At 39.9% G+C, this 22,213-nt stretch overlaps 1 protein-coding gene across 1 annotated transcript; it reads left to right on the top strand.

The window, feature by feature from the left end:
* The first annotated feature begins 2,343 nt into the window (after positions 1–2,343).
* Positions 2,344–18,546, top strand: LOC134628209 (glycoprotein-N-acetylgalactosamine 3-beta-galactosyltransferase 1-B-like). The gene is made up of 4 exons (XM_063474979.1): positions 2,344–2,554; positions 4,397–5,055; positions 5,926–6,217; positions 18,260–18,546. The coding sequence occupies exons 1-4, from the start codon at positions 2,344–2,346 to the stop codon at positions 18,544–18,546; spliced, it is 1,449 nt and encodes a 482-aa protein (XP_063331049.1).
* The last annotated feature ends 3,667 nt before the right edge of the window (positions 18,547–22,213 follow it).

Below are 22,213 nucleotides of genomic sequence, written 5' to 3'. Positions count from 1 at the left end.
CAGGTTTTATTAAGTAAAATTATTGTGATGAGAAATAATTAAATAGCAGGTGTTTATGATGTCCAGATGGTTGGATTTTTCTTTAGTCGAATTTTGTGGAGGAAACAAACTGTCTGGCAACTGTTGTTAATTGGAGAAGAGTTTTGTTATTGCTGGGATTCTTAAATGATAGGGCAGAAATGCACCTCATTGCTCCTTTGCACATCCTGCAAGGAGAGTTCTTTTCCCTGGACTCACACTTAAAGGTGAGGGCCAACACTAGAGAGACTACGGTAAGTTAAATCCCCCGGGGGGGGGGGGGGGGGGGGTTGTTTATTATTTTCTGTGATTTGGGTCCAATTTTTTCCTTTCATGTAATGCTATTGTTTTCATTGTATATATGAGTGATTATTCATTTGTGAATACATCTTTATCAAACCAAGTTCTCTGAGCGTTTCATTAGTCATCCACTTTGCTCTAGAATTCGAACCTTAGCCATTGGTTCAGCACCCAGGTAAACATTGAAATCTGTATCCCAACTATTAAAAGGAGTGTTACACTTGTTAATGCAAATATCTAATGGGTCAGTCACATGGCACCAACTCAAAGCAATGCATTTAGATATGCAGACATGGTTGAGACGACTTTATGAAATTTAAACTGAGCATCAGAATGAAGAAGAAATTTGATTTCAGTGAATTTGAGTGTATTCAAAGTCATTGAAATTGTTTTCTGATGGCTGCTTTCAGATGGATAATGCACCGTGTCACAACGCTCACTGTAGTCAAATGGCCTTCACAGTCACCAGAGCTAAGTTCAACAGTGCACCTTTGGGTCGTGGTGCAACAGGTGATTCTCATCATGGATGTGCAGCCAATAAGTCCTCGTTAAATTCTTCAGATTTGAAACAAAAGTCCAACAGGGCGGCAGCACAGAGCACCTAAGGAAGTGGCCAGTAAATGTATGTACAACAGAAAATAAGGAAAGGTGTATTATCACCTGCACTATGCTGATTACTGTCATGAGATACTAACCCCAAGTTGCTCCCCGATCATCCATCTGTAAACGTTAGATAGCACTAAATAGAAAGAGCGTAGGAAAAAAACTTTTATATGCGCATGATTAAAAAAGGAATTTCAATATTTTGTGGAGGAAGAAGTCACTCAGAAGTCTTCTGCTTGTTGTTGCAGTTGTCATTAACTCAGAGATCGTAGGAGGTTTGCGCTCTGTCGAACTACAACTAAACCGGTGATACCAGAACAGTCTGTAGGGCGTACTCTACTTTCCAAGTCCAGACACACAGGCCCATTAAATACATAATTTCCCGAGGCATATGCACGCCCAGATACATCCCATGGTTAAGGTTATAATAGGTTATAATTGCTGGGAAAATATTATGTATTGTAGACTCCCTGTTATATTATAAATCTATAAAACAATAACAAAAGGAAAGTTTGAAAAGACTGAGTGAATTAAACTTATTTTTCAGTGTCATTAGGCTATTTTCCTACGTCATGTTAACTCCCAGTTAGTAATGAACACTATATACGAAACTAAACATTTCATTTTAATGTCTCTATCATTAAAAAAGGAACAGGGAAAGGTCTGTACACAATTTCAGTATACAAAAAAAGCTCCAGATTTCTTCTTTCTTTTCTTTTCTTTTCTTTTCTTTTCTTTTCTTTTCTTTTCTTTTGTTTTCCTTTTTTTTTACTGTCTTTTGAATCATTAATGTTTAAACCAAAGTTTTGACCCACATGAGGATAAAAATGTACTGCTGTTATGGTGAAAATTTTGCAGATTTTTCTTTTTATGTCTTTCTATGAAAAAATTCATATTCAATATCAATATTCAATAATCCACTTCTAATGAGGCAGATACTACAAATTATGTGTGCATCTATGTGAAGACTATATCTGTGTGCGTGCGCAAGGGTGGGGCAGAGTTTTAGGTGGTGGGTGGAGTGCTAATTGGCTAAAGATGAACTGAAGTTAAATAAAATTTGAGAGAGAGAGAAAGAGAAAGCTGGTTTCAACCTGACAATAAGCTGCCCTGATGCGAAGAGAAAAGCTGGAGAGATTGTTGGTTTATACAGAAAGATCAGCTCGAGGTAAGATCTTTGTGTTTGTCACTTTTTGTTTGTTACATGAGTAATGACATGATTGCATAAATAAATAAAGCGACTGAGCGATCTGCACACTACGCCTGTGGTGATGCATCTTTTAACGATTACAGTATCAGTTTAGTCCCGGTCGAGCAGGTACTATTTTAATACTCCATTAGTACTACTTTACGTCGATCTTTGCTCTCGTACGCAGCTGCTGCCAAGTTAAGTCTCTGCCCGTGAGGACATCCGGTCCACCAATGAAGACCCTCGGACCCAGAATCTCATTTTATGCGGGCTTCGTGGTGGGAACCCTCACATTGAGCGTGTTTCTGCGGCAGCTTTGGTTTGAGCGGCAAGTCAGCACCTTGGCCAGAGATCTGGACTACCAGCAACAGCTCGAGGAGGAAAAGAAAATGTGGAAGAAAGAGGGGTCTGCACTTTACAACCTCAAGCACCCTCATCACATAGGTATCCCAGCACGTGCCTCTTTAATGCGTTAATTAAACACCAATCTTTGTGGTTCAGACTTTGAATCTTCTGATAAAATGTCAGATTTTCGCGATCTTTAATAATATACGGTATGGACTTTGGTCAGCTACACTTACAGCATAAATGAAAACTGCCTTTTTAAATTTCACTTCTTCCTTGTAGTCCCTTTTACACCATAGTAGTCTCACTTTCTGCTAGGCAAGTTTGTACATTATATGTATAGGCAGTGAAGCATAGAAAGCTATGAACTGCTACAGTAGCTACAAATATAGGTAAAAACCTTTCAATGTTTTAAAAGGGTGAAATGTTTTGGTTTAAACGAGAACAATATTTTATCTTCAGGTCACCTTGTTGCCTTATTTAACTGAAATGGTTTGGTTTGGTTGGTTCTTTTCTTTTCCTTTCTTTTTTTGATTAACAAAAAAGTGTTCTGTTAGTCTAAGAGAGCCAAGTAAATTCTTTTAGATTGAGGTTGTTCTCATTTACTGCATGCTAAACTCTATTAAACCTTTTTTATAACAGCTAAGTGCTCTTTCCTGTTATACCTGAATATCTCCTCTATGATATGAATCTATGTAAAACCCACGATGCAGTAATGCAGTCAAAAGTGAAAATGTCTGCAACATGCAACTGTCTCTGCGTAACTAGGGACGTGCAAGTCAGGACACAATCTGTCAATCGTTCTGTAATTTGTTGAAGTCGGAGGATTTCTAGCACACCACTTTAAAACCATTTTAGACACAGATTTACTTTATAAAAGTACATATCACCGTACTGAGTCATAATTATTAGTTAGTAGAGCTTTTTGTTCTCCCTGGAAAAAACAAAACCGGTAACACACACAAGTAAGATCACAACAGTCAGAGAAACTATTAAACACAGCCATCACACTGATCAAATAGGATCGCACATAATACTGCAAAAATAATTAAGTGAAGCTTAACGCCTTGATGCATGCTTAGTCATCCAGGTAAGTAAATCCCCAAAAGTTGATTCTCTTCATCTCGAGGTGAGCAGAATTAACTTTTGGGGAAGTAAAGCTTTAGATTCTAGACAGGGTAGATCAGCTTACACTGCTGATCAAACAGATCAATTATATCACACCTTAGGTGCATAAATAGGTGCATAAAGGTGCATAAATTCTGATATTGATCAATGGTATTTGATTACCAGGAAATTCATGATATCTGATTTCTAGAAAAAATTCATAGGCTTAAGATATAAAGCCCCTGTGTACATGTTTCAGTTGCTCCAGTCCTGAATGTGAATTTAAGCAACTAAAACAGTGGAGGAGTTCGCAGGCAGACAGATTTTGTATGCTATAGTAAAATGTTGCAGGGGTCCGTACACTTCATGGGGTGTTGTAGTGCATGAAAGCATGTTATTACCTGACTGATCCCCACTTTTTCCAGTAATCTGGTATATTATGTATGTGCAAATATACCTTGAGTACTCAGATTTGATGTGAAATTAAGGTGAAGTAATTAATTACTGGTAACTTGCCCAAACTGTTTATCTAAAGAGCTGTTGCACTGCACTGATCTGCACTGCTTTTTTGTGACAGAATTATTACCAACCACACCTAGTCTCAATATTTCCACATTGTCATCAGCAAATTAAATGTGAAATCTTGTCTTTTTATCTGCATTGTGTATTTGCGAACCTGGAAGCACAGTCACCAACAATAACATTTGAGCAAAACATCTTTCCTTTTGTTTACCCTGCAGGACCATCAGTAGTTGTAGGAGGTTCCTGAAACAGTTGGGACTCATCTTTTTTTCAGTCAGTGAAATGATAATAATGTCTGTGTGTCCTTACCAGGTGAGGATAGCCGCATGGCTGATGAATTGTACAAAAAGGTGCGTATTCTTTGCTGGGTGATGACTGGACCCAAAAACCTGGAGACGAAGACTCGACATGTGAAGTACACCTGGAGTCGCCATTGCAATATTTTGGTCTTCATGAGCTCTGTGGATGACCCCGACTTCCCCACAGTGGGATTAGGTACAAAGGAGGGTCGGGATCAGCTGTACTGGAAAACAATTCGGGCCTACCATTATGTCTATGAGCATTATGCAGATGAAGCAGATTGGTTCCTCAAGGCAGATGACGACACCTACGTCATAGTGGACAACCTGCGCTGGATTCTTGCAAACCACACTCCTGATGAGCCTATTTACTTCGGCAGACGATTCAAGCTCTTCACTAAGCAGGGCTACATGAGCGGTGGTGCAGGCTACGTACTGAGCAAAGAGGCTTTGCGAAGATTTATAGAAGGTTTTAAAAGCAAACAGTGTACTCATACTAGTTCTATAGAGGACGCAGCGATGGGGCAGTGCATGGAGAAAGTTGGGGTGCTGGCTGGAGACTCCAGAGACTCTTTTCATAGGGAGACATTTCACCCCTTTGTCCTTGAGCAGCACCTCACTTTCAGATCTTTTAAGAGCTTTGAGAGCTACTGCTACTACCCCGTTTTAGAGGCAAGTGTGGCAAACACCGTTGACACTGTGTTTACTCTTGACATCACTATTAAAGAAGTTTAAAGAAAGCTGAACACTATTAATATTTTAACTGAATTCTCACCTGCAAATATTCAGATGCATTTCCACTTCACTCCATACTAGAACAATGTTTAAAGTGGACCTGTTATGCTTGTTGTTTTTTCTTTCTGGCATGCGTGCAAAGTGGTGGAAGCTAATGTGGATTTTTAAATATTGAGGTTGGCGTTATATGCTTAATCTCTATTAGCCAAAAGCTGAAGCTTTGGACTGCACTCTCTTGCTTGTGAGGTGCATCCAGGCTGAATAAAGTGAGCTTACTGGAAGAGCAGCTAATATAAGAGAGTGCTTGAATTAATTCAAAATTTTGTATCATGCAAAGCTACTCTAGTAGAGTCCAAGAATAAAATCAGTAAGGGTACATAGTAGGTCCAGTTTTAACATTATATGTTTAACCAGACTAGCATTCTTTAATCAGTCATCAACTAGCACAGCTACACCTGGTTAAATCATAATCTGCATGAGCATCTTGAACATGATGCGTGTTACCAACATTGTCACTGTCAACTAGCATTTATACAAATGGTGTTTAGACCCACAAAATGGTGATATCGCAACAAGACTGTGGGCTGGGTACTGTAGTTTTGTTACTGCCCTACTGTTTAACCAAACTGATGGAGTCTTGCATTTATTTCTGGATTTATCAAGCATGAATAAATAGTCTGATGCAAGACAATTAGTCTTCTTTTGCACTCCACCCATTCACATTGACATTTTCTTTTGTTTACACAACAAACATGCTTCCATGTGTATTAATAACCATATCTTGTTTTTTTTTCTTCTTTTTTTCAGGGTCCTAACTGCTGCTCGGACATGTCAGTATCTTTCCATTACGTGGATGCTGTAGGCATGTATTTAATGGAATATTACACCTATCACCTGCGTGCCTTTGGCTACAGATATCGCTATCAGCCTCCCACCCCACCTGGCTACAGTATAAATAAGTTTGAATCCTGGGATGCTGGGAAAAAAGACAAAAAGCTAGAACAAAAACTAGTCCATCCAGACCTATCCAGAACTGACAAGAGACAGAATGAAGATCCCCCTCCTGTAGATGGTAAAGATGGTCCTGCTGCTGCAGAGGGTAAATAACAGTAGGACTTTGTAGCAGTGTTGAGGGTACTGATCATTAGGATTTGCGGTGGATTTGGGGTGTTGAGTGTTTGGGTATCCATTCTGATAATCAAAGTGAAGTATAAAAACTTTGTCCACTTAGACTGCTAGTGAACTTTGACAGCAAGACTGGGTGTTCTCCATGCTAAAAGGTGACCTGTGGCTCTGTATGTCAGTTTTGTCAGGTGTTTTTACAGATTGTTCCATATCAGGACTCACTTTTCTGTTGTTCTGAAAACAAAGTAAACCGGTATTTCCAGTGCATTTTTAAAAAAGTGACTTTGCTGTTCTTTCATTTCTTACCACAACAATCCCAGTAAAACTTGTTCTAACACTCTTTAAGGCTTGCTGGAGTTGTTAGGCTTCAGTTCACACTTATAGCTACATGTGCCTGAAACCTGGTTTATGTCAGATCATATTGTTGTTTACAAGAGTTTGATGCCTCCCAAACACTAGCGTTTAGGGTTGTGCTTAAAAGCCTTTTCACAGAAAATACAGGGGTAGCATCTCTTTACTTTTTATTTTTGGTTGTTTTGTGTTTTGACAAGTTCCTTCTTTGAAGACATGTTTTAAACCAAGACCTTGCATAAGTCTAAAAGGTTTACTTAAGTGAATTAGTTACAATTAACTAAGAATATTTATGTACCCATTAGTCTGCATCTGTTGGTAAATCAGACACCAGAATTGGTGAAAAACTGCTGTTTTCCTAAAAAGTAAATAGGCTAATCAAAGTGGATCTCTTTTGAAATTCCTATTTTTTCAAAGTAACAGTGAAAAAAAAAGTTTTAAAAAAGTGATGAATAGGTCAATCTTTTATTTTCTATAAAATGAAACATTTTGGTTAAATAGCAATATATATATATATATATATATATATATATATATATATATATATATATATATATATATATATATATATATATATATATATACTCTCAAAATCTGGCAAAATAAATTTTTATCACACATTCAGCCTTAATTAAACAGTAACAGCTATTAAAAATGATCTCAGTTGCCAGATTAGACAGACAAGAGCTGAAGTTTTCTCTGTTTAATTAACATATCCAGCTGTGCAATGTTCAAACTACACATAAAACATGTGTCTGAAACTAGTTTAGAAAGAAGAATTTATTACATGTGTGCCTAGGTGTACCTAATAAACTGGCAACTGATTGTATTAATATTTGATATAACAGATGTCATACGTTACTAAATGTATTTTAGGAAAATATTTTGATTGCATACTCCTCAATAGTGAGGTGACTGTTATGCTTTAAAAGGAAAGCCCAGCTATCTAAATTTCTACAATGCAGCCAAAGATTTCACACAAGACCACAGTGAAGGCTGATGAGCCTTTTCAGCTGTTTGTTTGTTTTTTTTAAGAGGACTTTGGTCAGTCAGCACAGACTTTCTGGGAAGTTTACTTTGGTTGTTGTAAAAGTCTTCAGTTGGATGAAGAACAAGTTAGTCAAACTTGTTTTTTCTTCTCTGGAATGAAAAGTGATCTTAATCAACCCACTCACAGCACATGGTTACCTTTCTGTGTAACGTGCTGCACACAGTTTTCTGCATCTTCCCACAGTGGAGTCATTAGCTTGTGCCTTGTAAATTGAGATTGTATGAGCCAGCCATTAGCTGCACACTTGACTTAACACTGTGACATGAGCGTGAAGAGAGTGTTGATTCAGATGGGTGTTTTATTTTACCGAATCCATCTGTTGTAATGTGTTTGAGCTTCATTCAAGTCAGTGAATGTCTTTTTTGTTTTTTTAACAGTTTGAAGATCGTGGTGTTATTTTGAAATTCTTTGTCAGTCAGGCCTCATTTGAAGTTGGCACACTTTGCACATGTAAAAAATAAAATAAAATTAATAACAGCTCTTTTGCTAGTTTCTAACCAGACATTAAACCTGTGGTAGATACAGTAATCACCAAAGGTGAGATTAAATGCTGAAGGAATTTGGCGCAGCAGAAGGAATTTGGCACATATCTGCAGAGTGACTAAAAGTTTTCATGGAACGGTGGCCATTTTTTTTCTTCTTTTTTTTTATGACCACATTTTCTTCAAGATTAAAAATGTATGAGGTTGATATTTTCAAATGAAACTTTGTGTTTACACTTGGTTTCTGTAGTATGTGCACGAACACATGCATGTTCACCAGAGCATGTTTTAAAAAAATGTTTTTTTTCTTCTCATCTTTCTTTTGGCTGCTCACTCTCACATTTGATATCAGCCGCATCATTTCTAACGGGGCAGTCCTTGACAATCTTCTCATTTCAGAGTTTTCTTAAAGGGAATGGTGTACAGTACTATATTTATATTTGAAACGTATTTATGTTGGAATTGAAATCTTAATTGAGTCGATACACTTCAGTGTGGATATGAGTTCATTTTAATGTAATCGGTGTGCAGGATTGTTTTTAGTGAAATGGTAATTTAATCACTATAAATAAAGGCATATTTTATTGTATATGTTGTTTTTGTTTACATGTATTTGCCAGAGCATTTTTCTCATCACAGCAGTGGAACATTCATGCAGGGTTACTATGACTGTGAATAATATTTGATGTGTGGATGGACATTGTCCACAAGCACAGTAGCCCTGAGGGTTTACAGCGCGAGGCTTGATGATACGAGTATGTGTCATGTCTTCATTAAACAAACGTTCGATCCTGAAAAAAAGAAAAATTCCGTCAAGTAGAGCTGGGCGATAGAACAATAACGATATGTATTGCGAAATAACTTTTTCTCGATAGAAAAATTAAACTATTGCGATAGACCTCATCTCTCTTGTCCTCTTAAAAAAAAAAAAAAAACAGCCAATCCAAATTAAGTAGCGCAGAGCCGAACCAATCACAGCCGCAGCGTCACGTCACGTGACTTGTTACGTACAGCACAAGTGCCAAGCCGCACACGTGTATTTGTTTAGGAAGCAGCCAACCGCCGTGCCCCCCGGGTAATGGAGGAAATGAGTGTGCCGACTAGAGAAAAATCAACCGAGAGCGTGACCGAAGGTTACCGAAGAGAAAACAGATGATGGTTCCAATACCGGAGAGATTGTCGAACGGAAGGGCCATAGAAGTTCCGTAGTGTGATGGTATTTCGGCTATTTCAAGTCTGACAAAAAACAGAGTAGCGCGCACTGTAAATTGTGCCGAAAGCAAGTCCGGAAATCCAATAAACCGGTGCATGCTTAATCTCTGACGGAAAGCGCTAAGTCGTCATTCGGCTTTTGTCAGACTAAAGTTATATATATATATATAATTGCACCTAGGATTTGAAGAATGTTCCGGTAGCATCTTTATTTTAAAACTGTTTGAAAAGCTAAGCTATACAACAAGGAGAGATTGAGAATTTCCTTTTAGTTCTCAGTTTATTTGATTTGATTTGTCTGTTCTTCTGTAAAACAAACTAAGATTTATTTTTAGAATTTATAGTTTGTTTCTAAGTGGAATTGACAATTTAGTCTGTTTTGTTTGTTCTATTTTGAAACTTAAACGCTTTAGCGGCTGCCTTTTGTGTAGTTTGCAATATATTTATCTGAAAAAGTCTCATGTTCCTTAAGTACATCTACCCTGTTGAACTTATTATGGGAAATAAATATTTAAATCAAAACAAGCTGCTGATTATTTCACATTTTACTTGTGAGCAACGGCACATTTAAATCTTACAAATATAGTTATTTGGCTTATATCGTGATATATATCGTTATCGCCTGAAATGAAAAAAACATATCGTGATATGAAAAAATCTTATATCGCCCAGCTCTACCGTCAAGACATCTGTAAAAAAAAAAAAATTACGTTTCCTTTTTTTTCTCCTCTCAAATGTGTAGGTTTCTTACATCAGCCTGCATGATCAGTAAATCTGCCTCCTCTCTCTGTATATACCTCAGGACATGCTGACTAGTCATACCCATTGCAAACAAAAGTAAAGTACCTTTATACTTTACCTTTATCGGTAGAACGCAGCTCTATAATTTTGGTTATTATTTTTATGCCTTTACTATGTCTTAATGACTAGTTGTTTAAAAAAAAAAAAAACTTGGGATGTCTCAGTTTGGCAGTAGCTGTTGTTAGTCACGAGCAGTGTTGGTCAAGTTACTTGAAAAAAGTAATCAGTAACTAATTACCGATTACTTCCCCAAAAAAGTAATCCCGTTACTTTACTGATTACTTATTTTCAAAAGTAATTAATTACTTAGTTACTTAGTTACTTTTTAAAAACACGATTTACAACCTGAATAGGTGATAAAGCAATAGATCTCTCAGCCCAATTCTACTTTCTCTGCATAATCCATCATACAAAATGTAATCAAATGGAAAAGTCTCTTTTTAAAACTTGTTTTATTAGCTTTAATCTTTTAACTTTATGCATCAAGCAAAAATTTAATTATATGCAACATTCTCTGACTGGAAGAAATTTGTTTAACATTTAAACCTATTTTCTGCACATTCCAGCACATAAAATAAAATATTTTTTTGTGTTTACACTCACTCTTTCAAATAGATGCAAGTAAAACACAGCAGAAAATAAATAAAATCAAAGACTAGCGGTCCTGTTGCTCTATTTTCACCTAAAAAGCAGGAGTGGGGTAGGCGGAGGTGTGCCTTGGTGCAGGTGTGCCGCAGCGGTCAGTTGAAGAATCCGCGAGTTTCTCTGTGAATTTCCAATTACGTGGTAGTGCACTCGGTGCTTGCTCGGAAGTTTAGGGGTTTTTTTCGCTGTAAAAAGAAGTTTTCCTCCCACGCACAACGGACACTAATGTTTTTGTCACTTTTTATGGAATCAAACTCAAAGTAAGGTCAGTACTTCCACGCTTTTAACGCTGCATGCTCATACTCTCTCCCGCACTCGATATATTATCCATTGTTGATCTGCACACAGCTGTTGTCACTAACATCGCACTCGCTTACGTCACTGTCATGAGACATTCTCACAAGAAAGATCACGGTTTTAGTAACACAGTAACGCAGCGTGCTTATGGGAAAGTAACGGTAATCTAATTACCGTTTTTGCAATAGTAATCCCTTACTTTACTCGTTACTTGAAAAAAGTAATCGGATTACAGTAACGCGTTACAAGTAACGCGTTACTGCCCATCTCTGGTCACGAGTGGGGTTATGGCTCCACTGAGAGGGATTGGTTTACTGTTACTGTTTTAACACCTACAGTGCCTTGAAAAAGTTTCCATACCCCTTAAACTTTTACACATTATACACATACAGCGCTGTTCAAAACATTTTTTTGAGCATGCAATTTATTGAAAACAGCTGCTTAACCTGAAACACATACATACAAATACAGCTGATCAAAAGTTTAGGACCACACCTCCAAAAAAAAAACCATAAACGCCCCCAAAACAAAAATCAAAATTCCAAACAAGAACTCAGTAATGAGTAGCTCCACCGTTATTGTTGATCACTTCAAAAATTCTTTGCAACATGCTTGATGCAAGCATTTCCACGAGGTGAGTGGGAACATTTCTTCAAGTGGTGAAGACAGCTGCACGAAGGGAATCTACTGTCTGGAATTGTTGTTAATTTTTGTAAACTTCCCTTGCCATTCATCCCGAAAGGTTTGGATTTAGATCAAGAGAACACGCAGGATGGTCCAAAAGAGTGATGTTATTCTCCTAGAAGAAGTCCCATGTCCCATAAATCAAACACACAGACCTTGGAAAGTCCACCTTTCCAAATATTTATGAAGAAATGGCTGAGTGCCGCTGTTACCGCTGGTTAGAACAGCTGCCTCACAGCAAAAAGGTTCTGGGTTCAAATACACTATCTGGCCTTTGTGTGTGGGTTCTCTCCGGCTACTCTGGCTTCCTCCCACAGACCAATGACATGCAATTACCGGGTTAGGTTAGCTGCTGATTCTAAATTCCCTATAGGTGTGAATGTGAGTGCAAGTAGTTGTCTGGCTCTGTGTTAGCCCTGCAACTTACTGGTACCCAGCATCTAGCTCTGTGGGCTCAAACCTCTGTGCAACCCTCATTTAGATAAGAAGAAGAAAATGGGTGGATAAGTGAATTACAAACTCAATAACTGGAAAGATACAAACTTACAATAACTGTGTGCTAGGAGCTTTATGGCATGGAGTGCCATTTCTGAGCAGCTGTAATGTGTAGGTCTCCCATATTTTTGTGCATATAGTGTGTTTAGATATGACAGTCATTTGCCATCACTCCATTGCTGTTCACCTAAATAAGCAATTCAAAATGCAAGTTAAAATGGATTAACATAGCCATGGAGTATTGTATTATTATACAACCCTACATTATTAATTTATTATAGTTAAGCTAAGATTTTGTGAACTTGATACAAACTGATGCTACAGAAATACTTCAGATTCCATGATATAATCTCAGTTAATATAGACAGGTTTCTTGTTTCCAGCTAAAGTTACAGTGCAAATACATTCTTTAGAGTATATTTTTCAGTCCCCCATCAATAACGTAAATTCTGTCATTAAGCATTAAGCCATTAAGCAGTTTGTACACATTTGTGAAACATTCAAACCAGAAGAAGTTTGCATTTCTCAGCAAAAAAAGAGGTTTTATTAATATTTGTACACACTACATTCACTAGACTAAAACTAGACATTTATATTTATGTGTATGTAAATCTCATCCCCATGTCAGTTTTGACTCATTAATTCTTGACATATTAAAGGCAGAGATTTAGCGTAAGTGAAAGGGTTGTCAGGCTCTTCTACTGATGAGCAGAACAACTGGGGAAAGAAAGAACAACATGTTAAAATGTTTAAATCAAGATTCATTGTAGGAAAAAGTGTGCAGCCTACTGGTGATGGCCAGAGGGGCTGATGGCGCGATATGGCAGCCTCGCCTCTGTCAGTCTGCATCAGGGCAGCTGTGCCTACAACTGTAGCTTGCCTTCACCAGTGTATGAATGTGAGAGTGAATGAATAGTGGTATTGTAAAGCGCTCTGAGGGGTCCCGAAAAGCGCTATATAAATGCAATCCATTATTATTATTATTATTACTAGGAGAGGGGTGAATGTAAACGCAGTGTTAACAGACACCATGCATGAACAAAACATTTTCTAAAAAAATCTAATCCACTATAATCTACCCCAGGGGTTTGAACCGTCGTCCCGATGATTGACACTTACTGCCAAGACCTAAACAGGACCAACACGTTCTCACTCCTTACGTAACATATATGGTGCTAAAATGTGTTGACAGGGCAGGTGTGCTAGGCACAGGTAGGAGTTTACAGCTCCTATTGTTCTACTTGCCTTTGGTAGATGATGCTGATTTGAGTGCGTACCAGCATTAGCACAAGTAATCTTATGTCGAGGGGCCATGTTATTTTGGACACCAGCTGTAGCTGGTAGTTGATAAGATAAGATAAGATAAGATACGATAACCTTTATTAGTCCCACACGTGGGAAATTTGTTTTGTGACAGCAGGAAGTGGACAGTGCAAAAGTTATGAAGCAAAAGTTAGAATAAAATAAAATAAGAATAAATACAGTACACAACTGTACAGAATAGAATAAAATAAAATACTATATACAGTAGAATAAAATATACAATAAGATAAAAATAGTTGTATATAGCATTTGTATCCTGAGTAAAAATACAACGATGCCAGAAAAGATTATTGCACATTAGTGTTATTGCACATTTGTGGATGTGTGTGTTTGATCAGTTAAAGTCTTTGTTGTGTTGTCTATTGTCTTGTGTAGTCTGAAAGATGAGTGGATGATGGGGTGGGTGCAGTTTTCTCTGTAGTGGGGTCGGGTGGGCTGTCCCGGGCTCTGTGGGGCCGGGCGGCGCTGCTGCACTGGGCCCCGGTCCGGATGGGCCTGGGCCCCCGTTCCCTGGCGGGTTGCAGAGCATGGGGGTGCCTACTGGGGTCAGCGGGGGAGCTGGCCCCAGGGAGGGGTCACTTGCCCCTCCCTTTCTTCCCTCCCCATCTCCAGCTGCCTCCCTCTTCCCGCTCCACCACAATCACCCACACATGCAGGGCCTTGGGGTAGGGGTGTGTCACCAGGGTGCAGAGGAGGCACCCCCCCCCTCTGTCCCCTTCTGGCTGCCTCTGCCTCAATTTTATCTCACAACTTAGACATTCACATTACTCACACTCTCATAACACATACATATAGGATCTTGGGGGTGGGCTCACAACACGGACTCCAAATTACCATCAGGGTGTACACCTCACCCCTGGCGTCGTTGCCCACCTCTCAATTTTAAATACACGTAGACATTGAGGGCTATCAGGAGGGGCTATGCGCTTACCTGCTGCTCTCTGGCAGGTAGCTCCATGCCCTCCTGGGTTTTAATTGCACCTTAGAACACATATACATCAACACTACATATGAGCGGGTGGAGGGAGGTTTGGAGTCTTCTCAAACCCCCGGTCTCTGCGGCCTGCTGGAGCGGGGGGGCTAGGAGGAGGAGTTGGCCGTCCGACTGGGGTCTGGTGTGTGGGGCCTCCCTGCTGCTGCGGAGTCGGGGCGGTCTGCTTCTCCCCACTGCAGGGAAAAGGGTAACACCACCTGGGTCTGGGTGCAGTTTCCCCCTCCAGGGGCAAGGGTACCTAGACCCGGTTCTTAGAGTACGCTTGGGGAGTGTGATTGTGTGCACAGCGTCTCTTTATGTCTGTCTCCACGTTGGTTGAGTGTGGAGTAATTGCCTATGAGAGCATGAGGGTGGGAATGGATGTTTGTATTTGAGTGTGCCTGTATGTCTGTGTCTATATGTCAGGTTGGGTATCAGACGCCACCTCTCTGGGGACATCTCAGGCCCTCCAAGGTTTGGAGGCCTATCTCCCCCCACCACTTCCCCTGCCGGTGGCAGACGCCCTCAGACATCGATGCGTTGGTGGTTCTTTGTGTCCGGGGGTGGGCGTCTGGGTACACACCGGCTCACTCCTTGGTGGCTGCTTATCGGGGCCTGGAACCTGGGGCTCGCTCGGGCCACTTCGGGGGTGGGGTGCCCTCGGCCTCTCGGCCTGGGGCTCGGTCACTCAGGCACAGCTGGCTGCCGGCGGAGCTCACGGGCACATCACTGCAACCCCCCTGGCTTCTGCTCCGCGGCTGCTGAGTGATCCCTCATCTGGGACTCTCCTCAGCTCTTTCTGGGACAGTGGCGCGGCTGCCCCTCTGTTGGTCTTCCTTGGTCTATTGTGTTCTGGGGGCCTCTGGATGTCTGGAGTTTTGATCTCCTCCATACCTGCTTCATGCCCTGGAGGATGGGACTGTGGCCCCCCACACCCTCTAGCAGATCATTACATTAAGGAACCTTTTAAATACAAGCGCGCTCATGCTCACAGGTGTACACACAGGTGATCACACACACAAACTACACCCTTTTTGGCTCCTACCTCAAAGCACACTGTGCGCTGTCGATCTTACGTGCTGCACAATAATGTTTAATATTAAGTATTTAGTGTTATATTCCCATATATCATTGTGATGTTGTTTATTCTATTACTCTCGTTTTCTTCTGCTTGTTTTCTTTTTTCTTTCCCAACAGGTGATCCAGGTGATCGATATATGTATTTTTTGTCTGCTTATTTTGTTGGTTTTTGTTTTTTGCCCTTTATCCCCGTCCCTCTTCTTCGCTGTTTTTTTTCCCCCCTCTTTCTTTCTCCCTTTTCTTTTCCCCTGTCCCGTATCTAGCAAGTAAAAAAATAAATAAATAAATAAAATAAAAATAAACAATAAAAGGTAAATCAAATGGACCATTACGGCAAGGCTGGGATGGTCCATTTGGTAAAGTAAATCCGTTGGGCATCTTTCTTCGCCTTTAGACAATAATTCTGATGGCAAAAGAACCAAACGGGACAGGTTTAAAAAAAAAAAAAAAGTCTTTGTTGTGGAGTCTGACAGCAGTGGGGAGGAAAGACCTGCAAAATCTCTCCGTCCCACACCATGGGTGCCGCAGTCTCCCACTGAAGGAGCTGCTCAGTGCTGTCACAGTCTCATGCATAGGGTGGGAGATGTACAGATGATCGGTACAGACCTGAGTCACAGAGGATATCAAGGGCTCTGGCTCAGTTAATCTGACAGTGGTAGGAATCTCCCGTCTTGGCTGGCAGATGTCTGGTGCTGAAGTAGGTTCAGTAACCAATAAAAACCACTTGCCTCTTCTACAGGTGCAGATTCTAATGGTTGAGTTGGAGCACTGGGAGAACATGTACTCACAGATTGCGCTTTATTTTTTTAATAATGAACAGTGAACATTTTTCATATGACCAATGTCATCCACAGGAGCTTATCCATCCTAGCCTGGGGCCTCTAGCACTTTGTACACTACTGAAGTCCAAACATCTTGAATTTTATGATGGCTTCTAATCCCAACTGCTTTAAGGTAAACCAACTGACCTTCTTGCATGCTCAAAAGCATGACGTAGCCGAGTCTGATGTTCCAAATTCCAGTCATGGGTGCTACCAGCCACAGGCTCCTGATTCCTACCCAACAAAAAGTTAACAGGTAACTGGGGATCTTGCCCAAACATTAAAGGAAATGGTGACTTACCAGTCAACTGATGCACTGTGGTGTTATATGCAAAGATCACTTGTGGCAAATAACAAGCACAGTTCCTTTTCCTTGTGGTAGGGACAGTGGGTAGCAAATTGTGTAAACTGTAATTAAATTGCAGTGTCACTCTTCTCAATACCATACATTTGGCAAAGTTGCCGAACCAAAATACTCTCAAAGTTTCTACCTTGATCGGAATGGATACGCCTGCAACACACCAAATCTGCAGAACCACTCCTTCACCAATACCTCTGCCACTGTTGACGCCCATTGATCATGGGTTGGGATGGCTTGGGTATATTTTGAAGACACATCTATTAACTAACTTTTCAGTCATGGCCTACTTCAAAGCCTAAAACTCCAACTTCATAGAGCAGTTATTATGCATGTTACTCTCTGTAGGCCTAATGTGATGGCTAGCAAATGCTATAGGTCAGCTCTTCCCGGCTTATTTTTGAGAGAACACTTTGCCTGTTCTCAATTGATGATTCGGTTTATTTATGTTTGTACATTTGGTTTCTGAATATTTGATTTGTTTCTGAATACTTGTGTTAGACCACTGGAAGGAGGCCCTTTTTCAAACTGCAGATCACCAGTGTGTTTCTGTGGTAGGGTTAACCACAAAGGATGGAGGACAGGTAAGGGACAGAGGACAGGGAAGTGAAGAAAGTGACAGGAAAGGTATGTGACTCATGCTGTAGGTGACGTCAGATGCCGGAGATTTGGAGGAGAGAAAGCAAATGGTAGCTTAGAATTTAACAAACTTTTTTTTTTTCAAGCTCCCTGTGGCGGAGGTGTGGTCCCTGGCTCAGCTGCAGGGGAGGAGTGGTGCAGTGAGCTCAAGAGGGCGGTACCGGGAGGCAGGTGAGCACAGGTGGTAGTGATTGTTTAATAACAGTGTTTCTTTCAGTTTGTCTATATAGTGATGGGAGAGTCGAGCAGGACTGAGAGCTGGAACGGACTGTTTCCCATGAATGCTGTCAATAAAACACAATACTCGTGAGCACAATCACCGTGTGTGTCACATACTTTACAGTCCTATTATACCAAATATACCAATCAACTGTCATATAATTAACCATATCTGCTTAATCATCTCCAACACCCTGGAGGACAGCAGGGAGAATTTAGATGGTCTTAAAGATTACATCAACCGGTGCTTCGAGGGTGTAGTTATGAAGAAGGCCCAGAGCGCGTCAAAATGAGACCCCATCATCGAAAAGAAGTCACCCAGTAAACTCCTGGATTCAAACGACATGCGGCTGTCCAGCTTTGATGCGAGGTTATCCCTGGTGGACATATTACACCGGGAATTTAAATCCCTGATAGAATCCCTGGAGTTCAGCCAGCAGCAGGTGGAAACGCTCACGGCTCGTCAGCTACTGGAGCTGGTCAAGTCTCTTACCGAGAATGTGACCAAGCTTAACACAGAAAATAAAAGAGACTGTTATTGATCTGCAAGCCCGTAGCATGAGCTTGTGTTTTCTGGTATCACAGAATCTGCCAGCGAGGACACGGAAGCAACGGTGAGAGGCTTCATTAAAACCCACCTGAAGCTGCCAGAGGACACCGTAAAGAACATCACTTTCGATCGAGTCCATCGTATTGGGGCTAAGAGGACCCGGACCGGGAGACCACGTCCTATTGGGGCCAAATTCGGCCACTTCAAACAGAAGGAGCAGGTAAAGAGTCGCGGCAGGGAGCTGAAAGGATCGGACTTGAGCATGAATAACCAGTTCCCCAAAGAGATCCTGGAACGACACAAGGTCCTGTTCTCAATCTGACGCGACTTCGTTCAGAAGGGCTCCCATGCTGTGGACTGGTGTTGTGCCAAAAAGTGATTGTCTGCCAGAAAGTGATTGGGGCCTATTGACCTAAAGACCTATTGTGCCAGTATCCCCATGACTCTTTGGCTACGTTCATACTGCACGTGAAAGCGCATCAAATCCAAATTTTTTGACCCTATGCGACCCATATCCGATCATGGTATGACAGTGTGAACAGCACAAATCCGATATTTTCAAATCCATCCAGTGTAGATGTCAGTGAAAGTGTTTGGAAGACAACGTTGGAGAAACGTGAACATTGTATTTGTACTGTATAATCTGCAGATTCTGACAGAAATCTGCAACTATCCTTTGAAGCACCGCTCCTTTCTAAAACAGCAATAAGGACAATTATTAGGCCATATGTAAATAACAAAATAACTTTACAGCTTAAAGCAAAATTGGGAAACGTAAAGTCCTAAACAAATCTTTATATTAAGGGCCATCAGTCAAACAATATTGTTTGGTCTGGGTCTAAACAGAGCGCGTTGTGTGTGACTTCTTCTTTTGCGCATGCGGGCCGCTTTGAGGGTTCACACTAGAGCGCGTTTGCTGTCACATTTTATTTGTAGTGTGAACAAGCAGACAAAAAAATCGGATTTGATCAAAAACTCAAAATTGAGCATTAAGACCTGCAGTATGAACGTAGCCTTTCTTGTGTTTTTGAGAATATCGACTGAGAATATGCCATATTCACGCTGCCAAAAAGTGATTGGGGCCTATAACTTGTCACTGAAACAATGTTTTTGCTTCAAACTTGCTGGATTTCATTCAGAAGGGTTATATGTGACACATTATACTGCGAACTTAAAGCTAGCCTTCATTGGACAGTACATAGAAACTCAAATGTCCAAAACCTTGTAGTTCACAAAATAACACAAAAACAGAGCTGATGTAAACAGGTGGGAAGGAGATCCTCTTAAACAAATCAGGGACAGTTAGTAATAGTAAAGACAAAACAAAAGGGAAAACCAAATGTCATCACAATAAAGCACATTTGAATTGAAACCAAAACAAATAAACCCCAACAATTACATCAAAGTAAATAAGAAAATACCAATGGAACTAAACTAACAGCCCACAAACAGGGGTATAGTGGAGACTAAACACCAGGAAACCAAGGAACTACACACACTAGGGCTGTTCGATATAATGATATATATCCGATGACGATATAAAAACGTCATATTACGCTATCGTTTGTTTCGTGGTGTCGCAAAATAAACTGTTTACAGCAATATTTTTCATCGTTTTGATGGTCACTGTAGTGGCTATAATAATTTCTTAAAGTTCTCTCTTTCTCTTATATTTAATATAACCACACTACAGAGGGACAAGCGCCTGTTTTTATGCATTGTCGTTAGCAACAACGATGGTAAAACCACCGCGTGTCCGCTTGATTATTTTCCACATAAACCTTTCACAATAAAACTCAAGATCCTGTTGAGACTTTTCAAAATAAACTGAATCACGTGAAAGAGTATGCAGAATATTTACGGATGAAAAGCAAAAAAGAGCCGTCAGGTGCTAAAAAATAAACCTTAGACTCAAACGTTAGAACAGGCTTTTCCCCGCAGCACGCTGTGTAATAAATACTCACAAAGAAACGGCGGCCGTTACAACTTACGTCTAAAAATGTATCGTTTCATGCATCGGTTAAAACACTTGACTCCAGGTACATGACGCCCAGCTGGAAACACTTCACGCAAGTCGAGCAGCCCGAGATTCACAGAATTTACAGAAAATGTTAAATTTTTGTGATTTATATCATTATCGGGACAATAGATGTATTATATATATATATATATATATATATATATATATATATATATATATATATATATATATATATATATATATTCCTTGCCTCCAGTTACTACAATTCTAACATGTGAAGAAACACAAAATACTGGAATAATTAAACAAACAAATTGAAATGAAACCCATCCAGAATCTAACACATAAATGAATGAATGAATGAATAAACAAATAAATGAATAATTTGGGATACAAGGATACAAAACACAACTCAATTCAAAACCCTTGAACAAAGCCCAGAGACCCTAATGGGCATGCTTCACAAACACATGTTTTTGTTTTTTGCTTTTTGTTTGGGGGGGGGGGTTCTCATGTGGGGCTTCTTAGCACAACTCCTGTGGTACCACCATGGGTAAATGTCACAGCAAATCTGAATTAGAAAATAAAGTACACACAAGTGTTGTGATAAAATGGTTATACAAATAATTAGAAGGTTGGAAAATACTCAAATAACAAAGCAGGCCACAATGCCTTACAACTACATTAAGTCGCGTGAAGTGTTTACAAGGTTTGTGAAATTTTGAAAATTTTATTTTGCTTTAGTGTTTTTTTAACATCTTTTTTAAGCTGAATCTGAGAAGGACATGTAAAACATAAGCATTTACCCAGTGAGCGTCCATTGTGGTCATTTTCAACAACAAGAGGCAAATTATGAACACTGCTTGCCTGACTAAATAATAAGACTATAGCAATAATAGGCAAATATTCCAAAAATTTTCAAGCTAAAAGTTTGCAGTTTACCAATTCATTCATATTTGTAATGATACCTGTATTGTAAAGAAGACAAATTGCAATGTGTTGTCTTAAAGTCGAATGCTTGAAACAGTTATCAAACTCTACAGGAACGTCACCAAAGATGCATTCAGAAAACTTTGAATTAAATGTGCAACAATGCAGTCATTATTGAAAGGAGCATTTGCCATACAAAAATGCCATTCATATTAAGTTATGGACATTCATATTTAGTGCTTGTGTTGAGAGAGAAGGAGGACCCAAATGCGGACACTGGAGGAGACTGAGTGGAGACTTGAACGAAAAGTGAGCAATTTATTAATATAAATAAAACTCAAGCAAAGGTGGAACAGGACCGACAAATAAACTGGGAAACTAACTATGTTAACTGTGATGAGACATGAAGGGAAAATACACAGATGACCTGACAAGCGAACAAAGGAAGACAGAGGTCTTAAATACAGACAGGAGGTGATCACAAGAAGTGGAATCACATGGGGAAACAGCTGGCTGAAAGGAACATGAGGACATCACAGGAGAAGAGTAAAACTAAACACATCGAACAAAGAACCACAAGAGGCAGTTTCTCCTGCATGAAGTCCAGGTGCTGGTTTTCCAGTGCGTGCGTCTGATGGCCCAAAGCTGACTCAGAGCCATAACATCATCCATGGCTGCAGTACGGAACAGATGTGGGTGTGTCCTCATCTCCCAGAGGAGTCCAAATCATCATCAAACAGCCTTACAGACACAAAAACGTGAAAATATAAACAACCAGACTATCAGCAGTGATTTAAGTACTTTAAGACCTCTGTGAAAATCATTTACAGTATATAATCACAGAGCATACAGAGAAAAGTACTAAACTGAATCAATTTCAGCTTTCGTTTTTCATGATGTATATTGTATTAATAATTACATTTCATTATCTGTATCTTTACCACACAGGTGTAGATACTGTAGGTTCAGTAAATGCTTAAATTGTACTGATCAGAATATACTGGACATTCAAAGCTAAGATTCAGCGCACTGTGTTAGAGGCTGGGATTTGATGAATTCATCATATATACAACCTTTG

Source organism: Pelmatolapia mariae, linkage group LG5, assembly GCF_036321145.2.
Source record: "Pelmatolapia mariae isolate MD_Pm_ZW linkage group LG5, Pm_UMD_F_2, whole genome shotgun sequence".
NCBI classification, from domain to species: Eukaryota; Metazoa; Chordata; class Actinopteri; order Cichliformes; family Cichlidae; genus Pelmatolapia; species Pelmatolapia mariae.
Note: the sequence above shows the minus strand (reverse complement) of the source record. Positions and strands in the feature narration are given on the sequence as shown.

What these genes read in the sequence shown, in the direction of transcription:
- LOC134628209 (XM_063474979.1), top strand. Translation starts at nt 2,344, where the DNA reads ATGAAGACCCTCGGACCCAGAATCTCATTTTATGCGGGCTTCGTGGTG. An exon ending in GCTACTACCCCGTTTTAGAG is followed by an intron (nt 5,056 to 5,925) that starts GCAAGTGTGGCA and finishes TCTTTTTTTCAG; the next exon opens with GGTCCTAACTGCTGCTCGGA. An exon ending in TGGTCCTGCTGCTGCAGAGG is followed by an intron (nt 6,218 to 18,259) that starts GTAAATAACAGT and finishes CTGGTATCACAG; the next exon opens with AATCTGCCAGCGAGGACACG.